At 44.5% G+C, this 18,720-nt stretch overlaps 6 protein-coding genes across 7 annotated transcripts; all 6 read right to left on the bottom strand.

Annotated features, from left to right (window-relative positions):
- Positions 1-1,244: 1,244 nt before the first annotated feature.
- Positions 1,245-2,959, bottom strand: LOC138123200 (CLIP domain-containing serine protease HP8-like). The gene is made up of 6 exons (XM_069037788.1): positions 2,806-2,959; positions 2,473-2,760; positions 2,331-2,427; positions 2,145-2,281; positions 1,980-2,092; positions 1,245-1,932 (listed from the first exon to the last, which is right to left on the bottom strand). Exons 1-6 carry the CDS (start codon positions 2,852-2,854, stop codon positions 1,651-1,653), a joined length of 966 nt encoding a protein of 321 aa, XP_068893889.1. The 5' UTR covers positions 2,855-2,959; the 3' UTR covers positions 1,245-1,650.
- Positions 2,960-3,033: 74 nt separating this feature from the next.
- LOC138123198 (serine protease easter-like) lies at positions 3,034-4,774 on the bottom strand. Its single transcript, XM_069037785.1, has 5 exons — positions 4,621-4,774; positions 3,855-4,296; positions 3,606-3,805; positions 3,421-3,554; positions 3,034-3,372 (listed from the first exon to the last, which is right to left on the bottom strand). The coding sequence occupies exons 1-5, from the start codon at positions 4,673-4,675 to the stop codon at positions 3,085-3,087; spliced, it is 1,119 nt and encodes a 372-aa protein (XP_068893886.1). The 5' UTR covers positions 4,676-4,774; the 3' UTR covers positions 3,034-3,084.
- A 188-nt stretch (positions 4,775-4,962) lies between these two features.
- Positions 4,963-11,474, bottom strand: LOC138123196 (CLIP domain-containing serine protease HP8-like). Its single transcript, XM_069037783.1, has 7 exons — positions 11,275-11,474; positions 6,163-6,393; positions 5,982-6,116; positions 5,823-5,931; positions 5,567-5,766; positions 5,385-5,518; positions 4,963-5,335 (listed from the first exon to the last, which is right to left on the bottom strand). The coding sequence occupies exons 1-7, from the start codon at positions 11,327-11,329 to the stop codon at positions 5,048-5,050; spliced, it is 1,152 nt and encodes a 383-aa protein (XP_068893884.1). The 5' UTR covers positions 11,330-11,474; the 3' UTR covers positions 4,963-5,047.
- Positions 11,475-13,994: 2,520 nt separating this feature from the next.
- On the bottom strand, positions 13,995-15,418 carry LOC138123201 (CLIP domain-containing serine protease HP8-like). Its single transcript, XM_069037789.1, has 4 exons — positions 15,111-15,418; positions 14,805-15,057; positions 14,577-14,758; positions 13,995-14,463 (listed from the first exon to the last, which is right to left on the bottom strand). The coding sequence occupies exons 1-4, from the start codon at positions 15,154-15,156 to the stop codon at positions 14,048-14,050; spliced, it is 897 nt and encodes a 298-aa protein (XP_068893890.1). The 5' UTR covers positions 15,157-15,418; the 3' UTR covers positions 13,995-14,047.
- Positions 15,419-15,553: 135 nt separating this feature from the next.
- Positions 15,554-16,962, bottom strand: LOC138123203 (splicing regulator SDE2-like). 2 transcript variants are annotated; one of them, XR_011156743.1, is made up of 4 exons: positions 16,732-16,962; positions 16,209-16,678; positions 16,001-16,158; positions 15,554-15,945 (listed from the first exon to the last, which is right to left on the bottom strand). XR_011156743.1 is itself a non-coding variant. In XM_069037791.1 (3 exons), exons 1-3 carry the CDS (start codon positions 16,807-16,809, stop codon positions 16,074-16,076), a joined length of 633 nt encoding a protein of 210 aa, XP_068893892.1. In that variant the 5' UTR covers positions 16,810-16,962; the 3' UTR covers positions 15,554-16,073. The 2 variants fall into 2 exon arrangements, 1 of the variants encoding a protein (XP_068893892.1); XM_069037791.1 differs by having other exon boundaries at positions 15,554-16,158.
- Positions 16,963-17,104: 142 nt separating this feature from the next.
- Tssk (Testis-specific serine/threonine kinase) lies at positions 17,105-18,577 on the bottom strand. Its single transcript, XM_069037786.1, has 2 exons — positions 18,049-18,577; positions 17,105-17,994 (listed from the first exon to the last, which is right to left on the bottom strand). Exons 1-2 carry the CDS (start codon positions 18,351-18,353, stop codon positions 17,250-17,252), a joined length of 1,050 nt encoding a protein of 349 aa, XP_068893887.1. The 5' UTR covers positions 18,354-18,577; the 3' UTR covers positions 17,105-17,249.
- Positions 18,578-18,720: the final 143 nt, after the last annotated feature.

Below are 18,720 nucleotides of genomic sequence, written 5' to 3'. Positions count from 1 at the left end.
AAAGTCGTACCTAATGGTACCGATTGGAAGAAATCCAGTTTTGTACTAACAAAATAACGAAATCTTGTTTTTGAGCTATGTCAAAGTTAAAAGATATGGGGTTGTATTGGTTCGGATCTTGAGGGTAGTACTTTTCGTGGAGTATTTCACTTGGTACTTCTATTACCACCACAATAGAACTCTTGTAAATGGCCGTTTTTGGTAGTTTTTGGAGCAGCAAGATTTTCAATTTCGAGAATTGTAGATTTTTAACTAAAAAATACTCTAAATGAGTGGTACGTACTGGATTTTCAATTTTCTAGAGCAGGTGGTCCATTCGGACAATATACTTTTTGTGTAGTACCAGAATAGCCGCACTGTGACTTTTTCAAGTACGTTGTGATGTGAGAAGATAGAGATGGACCTTCTGTGATCCTACTTTACACACGCCATCTTGTTTGTCTGGACTTTGACAGGCATGTAAAGACATAAAAAAATATTTTGTCAAACAGCGCACAATAGAAGGTACTAGAATGTCCAGTTATGTTTGTCACTCATAAACACACATGAAATCTATGTCGCCAACGATCTCTCTGTCAATGACGCGGTTCTGGTACTACTCTCCATAGATGTAATGCTGACATATAGGGAAAACCGATTTTGTAATTAATTAGTTGTGATTTACGTGCCAAGATAATTATGGTAAATAAAGCAACATATTTGCATCATTACTGCCGAGAAATTCCGTCACAAATTCCAGTACAAGAAACAATTAACATTAATCAAACCGGTGAAAATACGAATTGATTTGGTTTGGTTTTCGCGCCAGTGTCGATTTTAAACCCATTCAAATCTAGTAGGTACTAAGTTGTTGACTGTCAAAAAATCAACAATATCCTTGCTGTCAACGAAAAATTTGTGGTACACCCTGCGAAGATGTAGTACTGACTCTTGTACGAGTTTAATGTATTCACATAGGAAAAACCGATTCTATAATGAACTAATTATGACTTACGTGTAAACATAATGAAAAACAACATGTCCGCGTCATTGGTGCCAAAAAACACCATTACAAATTCGAGTACAAGAAACAATTAACATTTATCAAACTGGTGCAAATTTGAATTGATTTGGATTAGGTTTCGGACCGGAGTGATTTTAAAATCATTCACATTTGGTACTTGGCTGTTGACCACCTAGCTGGTAATGACTCATTAAAATTAGTAACATTAATGCGGTGATAAAGAGAAAATTTGCAAACACAATCAGAATGAAATTGCCACTTTATTGCCGTAATAAACAAATAGAATAATAGATTACAAATAAAAATGACAGTTTTGGAATGCTACCAATGCTACCAATAGTTATTCCTATTCGTCAAAATTACCAAACACAATGACAGCCTAACCTAATTTTTTCCGTGGTTTTTTGCAATTTGTAAAAACGTTTCGACCTGAATATTATTATTAATGTTGTAGGTTCTTTTTTTGCGTTGTGTTTTGATATCCCGACTGATATGAATTAATCCACGACCACTCGCGTGAATAAAAAAGCCATTTGCAAAATAAACAATTTGACAATTTTATTAGATATACCACGTGTTCTACTAGAATATAACATGATTTGATATTTTTCCTATACTCAATACTATAACTTTGACAGGCCAATCAATTACGGTTTCAAGTTATTCATAATCCAATCAACGTAACTGGCAACTTTCGTGTACACTCTCGGATAATCTTCTTTATCACAGCAGGGGGGACCTAGAGACATAACTCCAACGACAGAATACGATGTGTCATTGGAAACGTGCATCAAAAAACCTCCAATATCTAGGCGAACGGGACGTCGGTAAGGTAGGATTCTTCCATCTACACACACCTGTGACTCCCTCAATTTTACTTTGTTCACATTGTATACCAAGTGACATTCCACATTGTTCCTCACCGTCACCTGTCAAAATTATGCAAATTGAGCGAAAACAATGAGAAAAAACTCACAATTCCGTCGCGTTTTGTCGAAGTGTTGCCAACCTTGTCCCAACCTGTCAGCGACAAGGTCGCCCCCAGCAACCCCCTCTTCTCCATGGGGACACAAATCGGGCGTACCAACCCTAATAAACATATTTACCGGTTGTTGTCAACTACACACTACACATTTGTTACCTTCTTTGAACGACACTTTGTGCTTCAGTCGTACCAACGCGATGTCGTGGTACTGGTTGGGGTCGTCAGGTTGGTAGTCCTCGTGGGCAGTGCTGCCATCCACCGGAATCACCAACGAACCCAAGCGCACATTTCGTCTAGAACAAATCGCGTTACAAGGTTGACAACGCAAGTGTCAGTTGTTACAAAGTGACGTTAGCTCCTTTGACGCAGTGCGCCGCTGTCAAAACGTATCTCTTGCTGATCAGAACGCCCCCACATAAGAAGTCGCGTTCGCCATTGTCTGCAAACTCGATTTACTCCTGGTTCGACGCCTTGCAAGCCTCACCTCTCTCGTATTCCATGAGGGCAAGCCACGGATCGTCTGGCCCGTCAGGTTCGTGCAAGCCGCACTTGGTGGCGTATTTCGTGTGAGAGATCGCACCGGCCTGTTGAAACAGCTTGACGGCCTCCACCGGACAGCACACTTTGGGGAAGAAGATCGACTCGAAGCCGCAGTGGGAGCTCCGCATGTGACTGTTGGTCTGGTTTTGCAAGACCTTGCGGAAGAGATGGGGACAGTGGCTGATGAGGACGCATTCTCCCGGTTGTCCAGTGGGCGTTTCGCAGTGTTGGTCTAAAAGGGTTTTTGCGTCACCGTGACTACTTTTCGTCTACTTACGAGCTGCTGCGAGGGTGGAAAAGACGACGAGGGCGAGGAACACCGCCATCGCGGGTGTAGTGTACAAACAACAGACTATCGCGGCGACGACTGCCTCCCGATAACCCCTCTGATCCGGGAATTATCATAATTACTTACGCTTATCTGGTTGGTATAAACATAAATAATGTGTGTGCGATTGTACGAGTGAGATTTGGCACGACTATTTCGTGGTGGATTCAAGGTCGCTTGTGTCAAAACAGGTTTATTACTGGTGTACATTTATTAGAGAGTATTTTGCTAAGCTTTGAGCTTGCTGACGATCCAGTTGACGTAGTTGGCGGTCTTGGTGTACACCCCCGGCCAGTCTCTCATGCCGCAGGGGGACGGTCCGAAGGACACTATCCCCACGGCGTACCACTGCGTGTCCTTCTTTTTGTCGACCTTGACGGTCATCAGAGGCCCTCCGCTGTCACCGCGACACGAGTCTTGCCCTAGTTCGCCCCCCGCGCAGAGTTGACCGTCCGCCAGACTTATGTAGACGGCTTTGTAGGTGGAGTTGCAGTCGGACAAGTCGTTTACAGGGACCTGTAAAACAACCGACACTGAGTGATATCAGGTTTGTTGTTTGCTCACTTGGACTTTGAGTTTGATGTTGCTGCGGGTCCTGTTCTCGGTCAGGCCCCAGCCTGCTATGAAGAGGCGATCGCCCACGTAAGACTTGGTCATGTCGGCGGTACTGGTCGGCAGACAGACGGGCTTGATGTAGTCTGGAAAAGTACCCAAAAGTTACCAACTCCTACGTTCTCTCCCCTTGGTACCAGAAAACTTGACGTTTCGTCTCAATCTGAGCAAAGCTATGTCGTGGTACTGGTTGATGTCGTCTGGATTGTAGCTTTCGTGGACTATGGTCTCCTGGACCGCGATATTGACAGGAGGCGGCGCACAGTCCTCATCCAGGCCGTTGTTGATGCAATCAATGTCAGTCGCAGTGTTGTACTCCCCCAGGCGCACACTCGCCCTGCAATTGCACCCAGTAGTACCCAACCAGCACCAGCAGTACCACCTACAGTTTCCAAGTTTTGGGCAAAGCCTTCCCCTTGATGCAATGCGCCGCCGTCAAGACGTACTTCTTGCTGATGAGCACACCTCCACATTCGAAACCTCGAACACCCTTGGCCTTCTCGTACTCGATCAGCGCCATCCAGGGGAACTCGTCCAGGTCGGTTTTTTGCCCACCGTAGATCTTCTTCGTCGTGTCGATCCCGCAAGTGTCCTTGTCCGGAAGGAGGTCGCTCCGCACGGGAGTCATGTCCGCGGGAGCCACCCCCAAGGCGGACCCGGTGGGACAGCACACCTTGGGCACCTGCCCCGCGAAACCGCAGTTCGATCTTCGGAGGAAGTCGGCGGTGGTGGACGAGATGGGGCGGCGCTCGAAGAGGGCGTAGAGCGGGGCGCAGTCGGGGATGCGTTTGCAGTCGCCGCTGCGACCATCAGGGGTTCGACAGTTGTCTGCAAGCAGAAAACTTTACAGGCCGCGAATGACGCAAGTCGAGTCGTTGATTGACCCACACGAGGGTATTTGCAAAAGAAGAAAAATATGATGCTCGGATGTACTGAATAGCAAGGTGAAAACAAGTTGCGTTTGAGTTGCAACCACGCGATTTCAAGTGGGCACAGATTTGGACGATAAATTGGATTGTTAACTGTTTCTGAGAATTTTTGTATGCGATAAACCAGTTTCCGGTAAATGGTGAGGCAAGACGCAATTCACCACGGTTTCCTTGACGATTCAAGGTTTGTAAACAAAATAGTTGTTGCAGTTTGCGCACTTACCGACGCTGACAACTTGCGTCACCACTAGCACCAGAACCGCACCTTTCACGATCATGTTGAATCTCAAACAAGAGAATTTCAGTGCTAACTCTGTTTATATGTGCAGCTTCGATGACCTGTGCTGATTTCGATTGGCGCCGAGTTGAATATCTGGTTTAAAGCGGTTCGTCGTCCTCACAAAAGGATCAGCAACAAGGAATGCAGCTTTACAATTTTACACCGTTTTTAATTTTTGCAATATTGGCAGTCTTGCTGCGCATCAGTTCACCTCGTTTCGTCGCCTTGCGACCCGAGCGAGCCCACCTCCTCGGCACACCTTGCCCCAAATAAATAAAAATCAAGTTGACTTTTGACAGAGTTTATTATGAACATTTTGGTATGAAAAAATCGATTACAATCACAAAAAGTAGACCTGCGAGGCCCCAATCTAGGGCTTCAGCTTGCCGACGATCCAGTCTACGTATTTGGACACTTTGGTGTAAACTCCCGGCCAGTTGGCCATGCCGCAGGGCGAGGGCCCGAAAGACACCACCCCCGCGGCGTACCAGTGTATGTCCTTGTCTTTGTCCAAACTGAGGATCATCAAAGGCCCTCCGCTGTCTCCGCGACACGAATCTTTCCCCGATTCGCCTCCTGCGCACAGCTGACCAGAACCTAACCTCACATTGGCGCTGCTGTAGGTGGCGGTGCAGTCTGACATTTGCTTGACGGGAACCTGAAAGAGTGACGTTTAGGGCTTGCCGCTGCTCCACAAAGGTACTCACTTGCACTTTGAGCTTGATGTTGCTCTCGGACCGGTTCTCGGTCTTGCCCCAGCCCGCCACGAAGAGTTTCTGGCCGAGGTACGACTTGCTCAGCTCTTCGGTGGTGGTCGGCAGACAAATGGGTTTGATGTAGTCTGCGAGGCAACAGTGTCAAACTCGCACAGCTCAAGCAAAGCACTCACCAGAGAATTTGACTTCGCGTCGCAACCTCAACAGAGCTATGTCGTGGTACTGGTTGATGTTGTTGGGTTCGTAGCTCTCGTGGGCGATCCTGGCCTCCACCTGGACGTTGACGGGGGGTGGGGCGCAGTCCTCCCCGAAGCCGTTGTTGATGCAGTCCGTGTCAGTCTCGGTGTTGTACTCGCCCAAACGCACGCTCACGCTGGAATAGTACCGAGTAGTACTAGTACTAGTACCCAGGCCGGTGGTACCACTTACAGTTTCCACGTTTTGGGCAGATCCTTCCCTTTGACGCAGTGCGCCGCCGTCAGGACGTACCTCTTGCTGATCAGCACTCCGCCGCAGTAGAACCCTCGACTGCCTCCGGCTGCAAAAACCCAACACAATAAAAAGGTTTTCGTCCGTGGACGGTCGTACGTTTCTCGTATTCCACCAGGGCCATCCAGGGGAACTCATCCAGGTCGGTTTTCTCCCCGCCGTAGATCCTGTTCTGGGTGTTGGGACCGCAGATGGAGCCGTCTGGGAGGAGGTCGCTCGTCACAGGAGACACATCTGCAAGGAGAGGGTGAGAGGCGTACGAGAGGCGAACTGGACTCACTGTTGGACTCGGTGGGCCCGTCCACTATTGGGGGTTTGATGGTCGGGGGTTCGATCGAGCCTTGGGGGCAGCAGACGCGAGGGTAGCTCCCGTCGAAGCCGCAGTTGGATCGGCGCAAGTACTCGGCGGTGCTGGCGGTGATGGGGCGGCGCTCCAACAGGGAGTAGAGGGGGCGGCATTGGTTGATCGGCTTGCAGTCGCCGCTCTGGCCGTTCGGGCTTCGGCAGGGGTCTAACAGATGATAATAATAATAAATCAATAACAAAACCTTGAGAATTTCCGGAATTTTGGACTGATATTTTGATACTGATAAAAAAAATTATGATTTCATGGCTTACAAAAATTATTTGTAATCAATCACTAATCAGTGTTGGAAAAACACAAGATAATGAGGAACAAAAAGGTTGTGTCAAGGGTTCAGTATAATGAGGCAAGCAAAATCGAAAAAGAATATTTACGAGGTTGCCATTTTTCGTCGGAAGGTGAAAGTGATAAGTATAGTAGCAGCCGGGGAAAATGGGAATCTAGCTTTTGGATTTAAATAACTTTGGTCTCTATTTAAAGAAAACTGTAATAGTTATAATTAATTAATTTTACGGTTAAATAGTCCAACACAGAACAGACCAAACCAGTTAATTTTGAAGCTCCAGACGACCGCGGCACAACCCGGAAAATAATAACCCTACTAGTGAAAATAAGCGATAATTTTCACTTGTGATAAATAATCAGGAAATTTCGTTCTGATTGGTCCAGAAATGACAAATCGTGCATTTTTATTGGAGAATTTGTGTCACATGACATGTGAGTTGAATAGTCTTTTTGAGACTGCAAAATTAAAATCCTTGTAATTTTTTATGGAGGCTTTTCAAAGGTCCGTGCATCAATGGCGCGGAGGGCACAGTCATTTACTGTGAATAAGGTATGTACAGTCACGACCAATAAATTTTGGTCGTCAAGGTCATTCTTTGACGCAATCGAAAATGCTCCCTTGTAAAACAGTCGTATATCATAACCTATCATCATGTTGTATGACATTAATTGTAATTTTTTTCTCATTTTTGTGACACTTTGTTGACATGGGCATAATCACGCAGGGATTTTTTTTTTAATTTGTGACAATCTAACCAAATTTTAAAATGATATTGACGCCCAAATTTATTGCTCGCGACAGTACGCTAAAAGTAAAAGTACGTTTTTTCGTCACAATTCAGTGTCAGTGTCAAATTTCTTGCGTGGTAATCGTTTTCATTGTGGTTTTTTTTGCCATTTCACTTTCATTTGCTCATCATTACGTCGACCACGAGCCGGAATGAGGCGAATTTTGCAGTATGGAACTGTGAGGCTCTATAATATTATTGCGTCCAGGTCGAATACCGAGTGACTATAAATGCTTGAAGCAAAATAGTGGATAGGCAACACTGATGCATTTGGTAGTGCAAATCTTCTCGTGCATCATCTGTCAATCATTTCTATTTAGGTTAGGTTAAGTCACGAAGTACTTAAAAATATTTTTTTGACGTTTGTTTCAATTTTGAAAATTGCGTGTGTCATGCCAATGATGTTGTCAACTAAAGATTTCAAATGTGTTACCAACATAACAAAATCATTTTCAATCATTGATAGTCACTCGGTATTTATAGTCCAATTTTTTTTTAAACAATTGTCAATGTCAAAATTCCCTCACAGACCACCCTAAAACCCTTCGTTTCGGAACACCTGTATCGTAAAATTTCCCTAGATCAGGTTTGAGCTTATTTCAATAATTTTTAAAAGTCAAGAATGTTTCAGTATAACCAAATTTTATACCAAAAGACAAGAAATAAAGACGATAATGACAGTGAAAAATACAACTGGACATATTCAGTAGTGCAAGCGCCTTTACATCAAAATGGCTGACATACTCTCGTGTCAAAAATAAATTACTCCCTAGAATTCGAACTTTTAGGGAAATAACGTTTTTCATATTGTGTAACTAGAATTTTCAAAAGTAATTTTGATGCCTAAGGTTGGTTACTTTGAATTGAGAGATTAAGTCCAAATAAATATGCCGCCAGTATCCAAAATTGATTGTGAGAAATTAGTCATTTGCAACTGTTACAATTAATTTGCTGCCTTACATTTTTGGGATATCTTTTGTTTGTCACCAGAAACCACATAGCCTCCAACCTAACCAAATTTATGGCAACTTAGTAACGAATATCCCTAAATCCTAGGGAGTAATTTATTTTTGACACGAGAGTACAATTGACATTTTACGTCGCCAACCTAATAACCATCAAATAATTAGTAGCTCATACCAACATGACAACATTTTGACAATTGTTTTAAAAAAAATTGAACAATATCGAGCCGTTGAAGCCGTCACATCAGATGTCAACAGTCGAATGACAAATTATTAAATCTTAGCGTCAATTGTGGTTTCGACGTCATAGTTGTTTCGCTTGTGATTTTCTTGGATTTTTCTATATTCTAATTGCTATTTCATCTTACAACAGTCTTTATTAAAAGCCTGTCATTAATGGGCTTACATAAACTCTGTTTTTCTATTGAATACAGTGGCGGTCAAAAAATGTCGTCCGTGACTTTCAACACACTGACATAAAGTGTAAACTCGCTTTTTAAAATAAACTTTTCATTTCATTAAAAAAAATCGACCGTGAATGAAACATGATGAATTAATCAGTGACAAGTAAAAAGTTGTTAGGTTCCTAATCGCTTTCCATTGTTTTTTCTTAACTACAACTGAAAAAAAGTGATTTGTGTTAATTTGTGGAAGCAAAATAACTGTAATAAGTACTCAAAATGGCACATTTTACAAGAGCATCGTTAATTTTAGTTATATGTAGTTTATTTGTATTTCTTTATTAAAGAATTTCACTTGATTTTCAATTCAATTTGTCTTTTTAATTGTGTCGAGAACTCGGACCCCTTGTTCCGGCAACTGAGCAAGGCCAGCAGTAGCTCCCTAAATTATTTAGTTGCCTGGCGCCCACACCGAACCCACCCTTTTAAGGGCTCTAGCCCCGAACAAAAAAATGAGCCCGGACATGTGACTGGCCCATTGAGGGTCACATTTCCTGAACAGTGGATGGGACGTAGCGTGGCCGGATCTGAATCCTTGTGATTTCTTTCTGTGGGGTTACATGAAGGATCTTGTTCATGCTTCTTCTTAGCAGTTTGGAAATTGGGTAGGTATCGAAAATGCTACTGTAACGATTAGAAACAATAGAGAAGCACTTGGACAAATACCTGCAACAATTCGAAAACGTGGTCGATGTTGTATCAACAATGGTGATGGGCATTTTGAACATTTATTGTAATAATCGTTGGACTATTTTTTATTTGGAGCTACTCATTCCAAGAATTCAAAGTTATTTTTATTTTGTTTCGTAATAGTGTGTAAATAGTAAATGAATCAACATGTTTTCACTTTTACTTACTTTAATACTTCAGAGCAATTTTTCTCCAAAAAGTTACTAAACTTATAATATTATTGGTTGTGCTTGACAAGTTTTATTGCCACGTAATTTTTTTATTTCTATTATCTGTTTCTGATACACTCTGTAGATCTATAGTCTGTGTGTTACAATTAATCTGTAATGAGAGCTCTCACAAGTAAGGGTAGGACACTGCTGTCTGTGTGTTACAATTAATCTGTACTGAGAGCTCTCACAAGTAAGGGTAGGACACTGCTGTGAAATAAATATTTCAAATTTCGCGCCTTAATGTAGGCGGGACCCTTTCAATTGACAGCTTTACGTTTGACATTGACTTAATTATTGAAAATTGTATTTACTTTTACAATTCACAACATAACCTTTACTCGTTATAACCTTCAGAAAATGCCAAAATGTTAGCTGTAATGAGTCCAAAAATTTTCCGGGGCTCTAACGTCGACATTCCATTAACGTTAACACGATCGAGAACACCAAAATACAACCGCAATTATCATTACCATTATTGTGAAAGGGCAGAACGTAAATCATTGTAAGGATCGCTCACCGCTGAGAAAACAACTTTCTGCAGTAAATACCTTTTGTTTTGAAAACAAGAATGTTTTAAATGAAAATATAGCACAAATTGAAGAAAGAGATAAATGGGATGTTAAACATGATAGCGACAGCTGACAGCTATAAGGTTTCATAGGCTACAATAGAAAAGAACCAAACAGACCAGTTTTATTTAAGATAGCCCCGTATATGTAAATTTGAGGATATTTTAGAGACTACCAATCTGATTTGCAGCAAAATTACCAGACCTTCAGTCTTCACTTAAACAACTATTTTCCGCAAAGACATATTTCAATCGGTGCTCTTATCGTATTTCATAAAATTGCGTACATTTACGAAACCACTGGTCCAATTGGCACTAAAATTGCTGGGCCTGAAGCCCCCACAGAGACAAACATTTTGTACAAAAACAGTTAAAATCAATGCATTTTTGCGGAAGTTATCGTGAACGAAAGAAACTGCCACAATCAGAATCTAATCACGATTCTTCCACTCTGTCACCACGCACCATAAAAAGCGAAATTACCTTGTTCTTGTCATGTTGTTCAATTTTGTTTACATGGAACAAGATGACATTGCCAGTGCAGTCACACTGGATTTATAGCGGAGCGGTTCGACATTACAAGAGATGGATTTTGCGATTCACTTGCGCTGTTTTTCTACCAAACTTTATCATCACTTGATATTGATAATGTCCGTACGACCGACCTATCCGGCCTGAATGCCGTGGGTCACGCCACAATGATAATGGCAATGAGAGTTGCGAAGGTGCGACGGGTGGAAGAGAATCAACGTGTTTCAAATGGGAAAAACGTTTGTCGCTTTCCGAGGATCAGGATTTACACAATCAGCGTTGTTAATAAACATTTCCAATCGCACAGACAAATTCCCAGAACGTGATCAACACGCAACAGAACAACCAAAAAAACACTCGCCACCGGAAACGGTTTTAGTATTTTCGGAAAATCTACCGTTCGTAGCTTGTCTCCCAACCTTGAGGACCCCGGAGATGGCGTCGCAGAGCGATTAAAGACCAACGAGCTCTTGAAATTGGTGGTCCGAGCGAGGTCACATCGAGGCTACTTTTGGGGTTGGCGCTTACCTGCGTGGACGACTTGAAGGGCGAGCAAGAGCACGGTCAGACACGTCACGAGCATTGTCAACAAATATTGCACCGACTACACAGTTTCTGTATGTATATCGCGCGGTCACCACTGACCCATACTGATCTCGGCGATGTTGTGGGAATATCTCGCCTGCCTTGGAAAGTCCACCGTCTGCGCGCCAAAGTCACATGGACTGGAAACTCTAATGGCAACGAAGACGTCATCGACGGTCGCCAAATGCTGCTCTTGTTCCTCCACTTACGTGTGTTGGAATTAGAGCGTCCACGTCACCACCCAGTCTGGGGTTTCCCACCGACAGATCGGAGGTGACGTAGAGATCGTCTTGTCCTTGTGCCGGGTTGGGATTCAACGCAACTGTTACGTAACCTCGTCGCTAACGCGAAAAGTGTAAACGCAGCATGAGGCTTGTGTAACAGTAAATGTTACATGCGTTATACCATTTTTTTGATGGCTGTTTTGGTGTTTCATCACTTTGTTTTTTGTTTTTGGAGCAAAAGTGTAACAACGTAGCAGTGCTGGTTACGTAAACCATTTGTTTGTTATGGTTTCGACAGAGATTAACCTTCAAATTCAATATGCAGATAACGGTAATTGATCTCAACAGTGAGATAGAGATTTGACTCTTGAACCGTCTTGTTTTTCTCCTTGTAGGTATTTTTAAACTGGATAATTCTTTTCGAAACCCAACCAATGTTGTCATTATTTGATCGTAACTCATCGAAGTGAGATGGAGATGAGACAGGTTACGAAATTTGAGTCCTCTGTCACCCAAAAGTGAGATTGTGTCATGTGTCATTTCTCAATGATTTATCTTTTTTAGCGCTAAAATTGCTCGACTCGTTTTTACCCCGCATTGAAGACAAATCACAAACACATCACAACAAATGAAACTAATGAAATCGAAATCTTGCTCCGTCGAGTAGAAAATTGTGGTCGATTTTAGTTTCTCATAAAAAACACTCAGATTGTGATGTTCACTACTGAATTAGAGATTTGAAAGTGACATGTGTGGCTTGTCCAAATTGTAGTTTATTTTATAAATATAGTCTATTTTTTAATCAAAGAACCACAACGCCGCAATTTACACCCAAAATAGAGCTGACAACATTGTACACTTTTGACATAGGGTGAAAAATATCATCATAAAAGATTGAGGTTATTAGAGATATTAGTAGCGCAGCATGTTAATAAAGTTAATAACAACTAATAACAACTCATTTGAGAGTTTAATAAATTTCTTACTTTGCGAGGCATTTTTAATAACACATTCACATTTTAGCTGCGAGTTTGCGGACTTTCAAGGACATTAAAAATGACAGATGTTGGCTGGTATAGCCAATAGACATCATTAAATTCCCTAAATTTAGTAAAATTTTATATTTACAAACCTAAATCAACAGGTTGTGGTTCTTTGATTAAAAAATAGACTGTACCTACTTTCTTTAAAACATGGCATGACTTTGATCTAGACAGTTTTTGTTCTGACAAATATTAATTCTTTTGATGAATAACAAAATCACATAAAATAAGATTCAAATCATTGTAGTATATTTTTTTAAAAATCAGTTAACAAAGTGTTGTCATGTTGGTATGAGGAATTAAAAGTAGCAAACAGTGCATTTCCCAATGTAAGTTGGCAGCGTCGAGCCGTTCAAGGTCATCGGCGCTGTCATTGCGCATAACTGTTTGCAATGAAAAATTAACGCACAAAATTTTTAAAGAAGCCTTTGCGAAAAAAAGTAGTGGGCAGCCTATTCCAGAACGTGAAAAAATGGCCCTGATTCGGTACCACCAAGAGTTGAAAGGTGACAAACCTGAATTGAGTAAGAAAACCACGTTAGACGTTTCAATTACGTTAAATAGACATAACCTCAATTTTGACATGGGGAAGCTGTTACAATACAGTTGGTCGGTAAGTACAGGTTTTCGGGTAACACAGTCTGGTTTTTTATCAAGTTTTAACACTGACAAGTGAGTCAATCCTTTCAACTTCGCTCTCGAAATGCATTTTTGCAGGTTATGAAAATTTGACAAAAACTTGATTACTCGTTAATTTAGTATCTACATATTAATATTCAAAGATACAAAAACGTGACGTAACTCATCTCACTACTGAGTTAGACATTTAGAAATGAGGTTTTTCCTTGAGATGGCTTTTTGCATTTGCTTTGAAACATTTTGCCGACTTTCAGTAATAATTTAAATAAAATATTCACTCGAGAGTAAAATCTTTAGGTACTTCACACTTTCATATTTTTCCTTTGAACGAACTTCAAGGTGAAGAAAATGTTTGCAGATTTTTGCTTAGTAATAAAAATAATGAATTATTTTTATATTATCAAAAAAATCAATTTCCCAGGTGAAAATAAAATTTTGAAGATGTAAGAAATTTTGCATTTAATTGTTTTACAAGACAAAAAATGTTGTACAACAGAATGACAGATGGACGAGGGACTTTTGCTAGGTGCGTCGAGCCTTTGCTGGGGGCCCTCCATTGATGCTTCTCATAATAATTTGGGTGATTTCTTCCGTCCCACCGTTAGTTGTTAATCGACCAAAACTGGGCGCAGTAAATCAGCAAAGTTTTTAATCGAGCAGATCGAAAACGTTCTCGCGATAAATCATTACACGTACCAGAACGGCAACAAGTCAAGCATGAGCGCACAAGCAACAGCCAGAAAGATAAACAAACTGGTCGATCAACAAATTCCTTTATTGAACAAACATCTGCAGCATCATCCTATTCTCCTAAGGTTCAATACGGTCCAAGATCCAGTTCATGTAGTACGCCACGTCCGTGTACACCGCCGGCGCTTGGCTGCCGCAGTTGACGGCTCCGAAGGAAACGACGCCGATCACGTAGTATTTGGGGGGCCCGTTGACGACTGCCGCCTTCATCAGAGGCCCCCCGGAATCGCCGCCGCACGAGTCGAACCCGATCTGACCGCCGGCGCACAGCTGCCCCGGGCCCACCGAGGCGAACTTCCCCAAGGTCTTGTCGCAGTATCTCGGGTTGACGATGGGGACGCGGACGTGGAGCAGGAGGGTGCTGGTGCGGTGCGAGGTCATATCGTGCACGCCCCAACCGGCCACCTCCATCACGGAACCTTTGTGATTCATCGTCAACAGCGGTCCCTCGGGCATGCAGATGGGAGACACGAAAGCTAAAAACAAACTTACTCGCATCAAAATTTACAAAACACACTCCCGTAAGCACCGCGGACCGCAAACTAAACACCAACGAAAGCACCGACGGCACACCAGATTTGGCCCTTACTGTCGAAGATAATCGGCCTGTCTAGCCGCACCAGCGCCAGGTCGTGCCGCATCTTCGGATTCTGGTAACTCTCGTGGAACATCACTTTGGCGGGTTTGAAGTCCTGCGTGGGGGGCGCGCAGATCGCGCCCTCGCAGTCGATCTCGGTCTTCGTGTTGTGCTCGCCCAGGCGAATCGCCGACCTGAAACCGCCCTTTCACTTTCGAAAAGCAAACCGGCCGCCCTTACAGTATCTCGTCTCCGTCCAGCTCCGTGACGCAGTGCGCCGCCGTCAGCACGTACATGTGGTTGAGGACGGAGCCACCGCACTTGAACAGCGTCTTTGGGGAAACGGGGGTGGTGTAGCCCAGCCGCGCCATCCACGGGTACTGCCCCAGGGCGGCCATCCTGCCGCCGATTATCCTGTCCGACATGCTCTCGCCGCACCTCTCGTGGTCCAGCAGGTGCCAGTTGGGGTGGTCCGTCACGTCGAACGCTGCAACTGGCGCGGCAGGTAAATCGTGAAGGGCACTCACCACCCACGATGGTACTTACGGGTGTGCACAAGAGACAAGAACAAAATCGACAGCGCTGGTCTCATCGTGAGGTATTACTAGACGACTGTTCCAAACACCAACATCCAAATGGGATTATCCAATTTTATGAACAATATGTCAATTAAAACGCTTCATAAACTTTTACGATGACATAATTTTTGAACAAGTGCCCATTGTGTAGGATTTGTTACACCATTCCAGCTGCGTTCGCAAATTGAGTTTCACTCGAACGCGACAGAGGAGCTCGGCGTCGCCTCGTGCGGCGCCTCCCGGCCCTCTCGACGCGTGGGCACCCCCAGGAGGGGCCCAACCGCCCGGCGACGTCGCCCCCTGGGGAGCGGTGACGTCACGGCGGCGGCTTGCCCCCCGAGCGGCCCGCGCCGGGTCTCCCCTACTCGCTCCGATCGCACAAAACGTTTCTTTGTTTACAACAACAAAACCAACAATTAAAAATAATTTTATTGGCGTCAGTTTTAATTAACAATGTTTCCATTGAGAAACAATGCAAACAACAATAAACGTGTGTTAATTGTTACTAGTTTTGGTTTAATTAATTCGAAAACGGTCGACTGCTAAGCGACGAGATCGAATACGATGACAAATAAATTTGACAATAATAATCGCAAGAAATTACAAATTTTTAGCAGTAACGTTTAAAATCGGACATGGAAAACACAACCGAAAACAAAACCGCAACCACAACCACCACCACCACGACGACGGTCGAGGAGCACCAGACCAGAGCCGAATTCCTCTACAGCCGCGTGCAGGTCTTCTACAACCGCAAGTACTACTGGGAGACGGTGAAGAGCGTCATCTTGTTCTTGCTGGGCCTGAAAATCGCCCAGGAGTGCTACCACATAGTGATCCCCATCAAGGACTACGAACCGTTCAATGGAATTTGCGGAGGTCGCAAGTAATTAATCGTTGTCAATAAAACAGTCGTTACCATTCACGTTTTTTATTGAACTTTCGCAACTGGTCCCGCGTTCGCTGGGGCGTCGTCGCCGCTCTCCTCGTCGCTGGCGCTCAGCTCCTCGTCGATCCTGCAAACCGAAATCGATCAGCGTCACTCCCCCAAATCGACGCGACCTACCATAGCTTGGGCCGCTTCCTCGGCACCTCCTTCTTCTCCGCCGGCTTCCTCTTGCCGCTGCACGACGCCTGCAGCCCCTGCGTCACCGCGTCCTCGACCTTCTCCGGCAGCGCCGACCTGATCTTGTCGTACTCCTCGTCCTTGAACTCGTGCTTCGGCTTCTCCATCAGGCGCTCCAGCTTCTTCTGTTTCTTCTCGGCGGCCTCCTTCTCGCGCTCCGCCTGCGCCGCTATCCAGTTCTTCAGTCTCTGCTCTTCGTTGATGTCGCGCAAACGGCGTCCGCTCAGGTCGCGGCACGCCTCCCTGTTCGTCGTCTTCTCGATCTGGGCCCCGATGGCCCGCAGCATCGACCCGAAGCCGCCTTTGCCCCCGACCAGCCGACACACCACGTCCAGCCTGCCCACCAGCTCGGTCGCATCCTCGCACACGCGCTTACCTTCGTGCAGGAGGTAGAAATCCCCGCGGAAAGGCTGCGAAGTTGACGCTCGAAAGTGAGGTTATGTACGGCGATTCGAGAACTTACCAGCAGCGAAGCGATTTCGCTGTACGCCAACGAGTGGGACACTCCGAAAATTCGTTTGTTGTCGAGGTAGAGTTCCATCCTTGATTGTTCTCGCAGAAAATTACACTTCACTGGCGAATTGCGTCAATGATCGATCGATTCCAACATCTGCCACGCCAAATCGCAGAGTGCACTGGAGCGTCACGTGACTTTGACAGGTTGTGGTTAAAGTGACGTCACGAAATATTATTTATGTCTCAATTTTGACCACTTCCCCCCGGTCTCTTTGTTTACAACAATGGACGACAAAAAATTTATTGGTAACGTTAATTGCGTGTCGCGTGACTACGGGGGTCAAAAAAACAATCGAACGAGGTTGTCGAATAAAATACAATTTTATAAAAAAGTCGCTGTATATTGTATGTGCGCTACGTCAATTTTGGAGAGGACGCGTGATAAGAATAATTTATTTTTGTGGAATAATCGTCGAGAACGACCCTCCCGTCCCATTCCAAATTTTTCGAAATAAAACAACTGAATCAGTATCTGAGTTGGGAATCCGGCACGTTGATCATCATCTTGCTCTTTTTACTTTCAGGATTTTGAAAATCGCCCGAGACGGTTTCTTTCTCTTCGTGGGCGCCGTCGGCGTCGGTGTTGGGGACCGGAGCCTGGGTCTGGGGGGCCGAATGTATGAGGCGTCCGATCAGCGGCGACACCCTGTCCTTCTTGAGGCGGAGCCACTCGTGGGCCATCACCCTGTCCAGGGTGAGTCTGAGGGTGAGGTCGGGTTCGAGCAGGTGCCTGACCAGGGACTTGACGGTCGACGAGAGCGTGTCTCGCACCCGCGACCGGAAGACCCAGTTCTTGGTCATCTGGTCCTTGAGCAGTTTCCGCAAGTTGGTGTCGTCGAACGGCATCGACGCGTTCAGCATTATGAACAGGATGATCCCCAGGGACCACACGTCCGACAGTTTGGGGTTGTACGGGGTGCCGTTGACCACCTCGGGGGCGGCGTACGCGGCCGAGCCGCAGTACGTTTGGCTCAAGATCCGGCGGTTTTCGGCGTCCACGCAAAACCTGGCGAAGCCGAAATCGGCGATTTTTACGTTGAATCTGCGCGATAATAGGATGTTTTCACACTTTAGGTCCCTGTGGGCTATGTTCTTACTGTGTAAGTATTGCAATCCGCTGGCCATTTGCCTGAACCATATCTTGGCTTGCGGTTCCGGGATTATGCTGTTCTTCTTGATGAAATCGAGGAGGTCCCCGTTATCGGCATACCTGCAAACCACCTGTTAGACCCTAACGACCGCCAACTATCAACCTACTACCAACCTCATAAAAATAAAAACCCTGCTCCCTCTCTGCAGGATGCTGTGCACTTGGACGATGTGCGGGTTCTCGATCTTGGTCAGGATCTCGAGCTCGCGCGGGAAGAACTTCTCCAGGAAGTCCTTGGGGGCCTTTTCCTTGTCGAATATCTTGCATGCCAGTCGCATCCGTTTCGGACCCGAACCGTCCACGTACTCGGCCAAGTGTACGGTCGCGTACGAACCTTGCCCGATTTTTTTACCGATTAGATATCCTCGCTGTTCCAAAGCGTTTACTTCAGAATTTCTTGGACTGAGTCGAGAAGCCATAAGATAACCAACACTTTATCGCGGGTACAAAAATTTAATTCCTTTTTATCCATCAAGAGCACCATGCCATTCATTCCATACTTGGAATTTCTTCGGGAAAACTCAAATTCTTTCAACCATGAAATTTTGTCACAAAAATTTGTTAAGCCAAAAGGCTGTTTCTTATGACAGATAAATGACTTGTCACGACTACCACTTGATTGCAAAAACAAAACGATCCGCGCCCATTATCCCGTTTCTCGTTACCCTCAAAAAAAAACACAACTCTGCGCAATTTTCTCCCGGCCATCTCAAATTTACTCCACATAAAAAAAAATCTAAAATGTACATCAAAATTCACTCAACTGGGAGGAAACCACAGAAAAAC

This window comes from Tenebrio molitor, chromosome 2, assembly GCF_963966145.1.
Source record: "Tenebrio molitor chromosome 2, icTenMoli1.1, whole genome shotgun sequence".
In the NCBI taxonomy this organism is placed as follows: Eukaryota; Metazoa; Arthropoda; class Insecta; order Coleoptera; family Tenebrionidae; genus Tenebrio; species Tenebrio molitor.
This window is presented reverse-complemented; position numbering and strand designations above follow the sequence as displayed.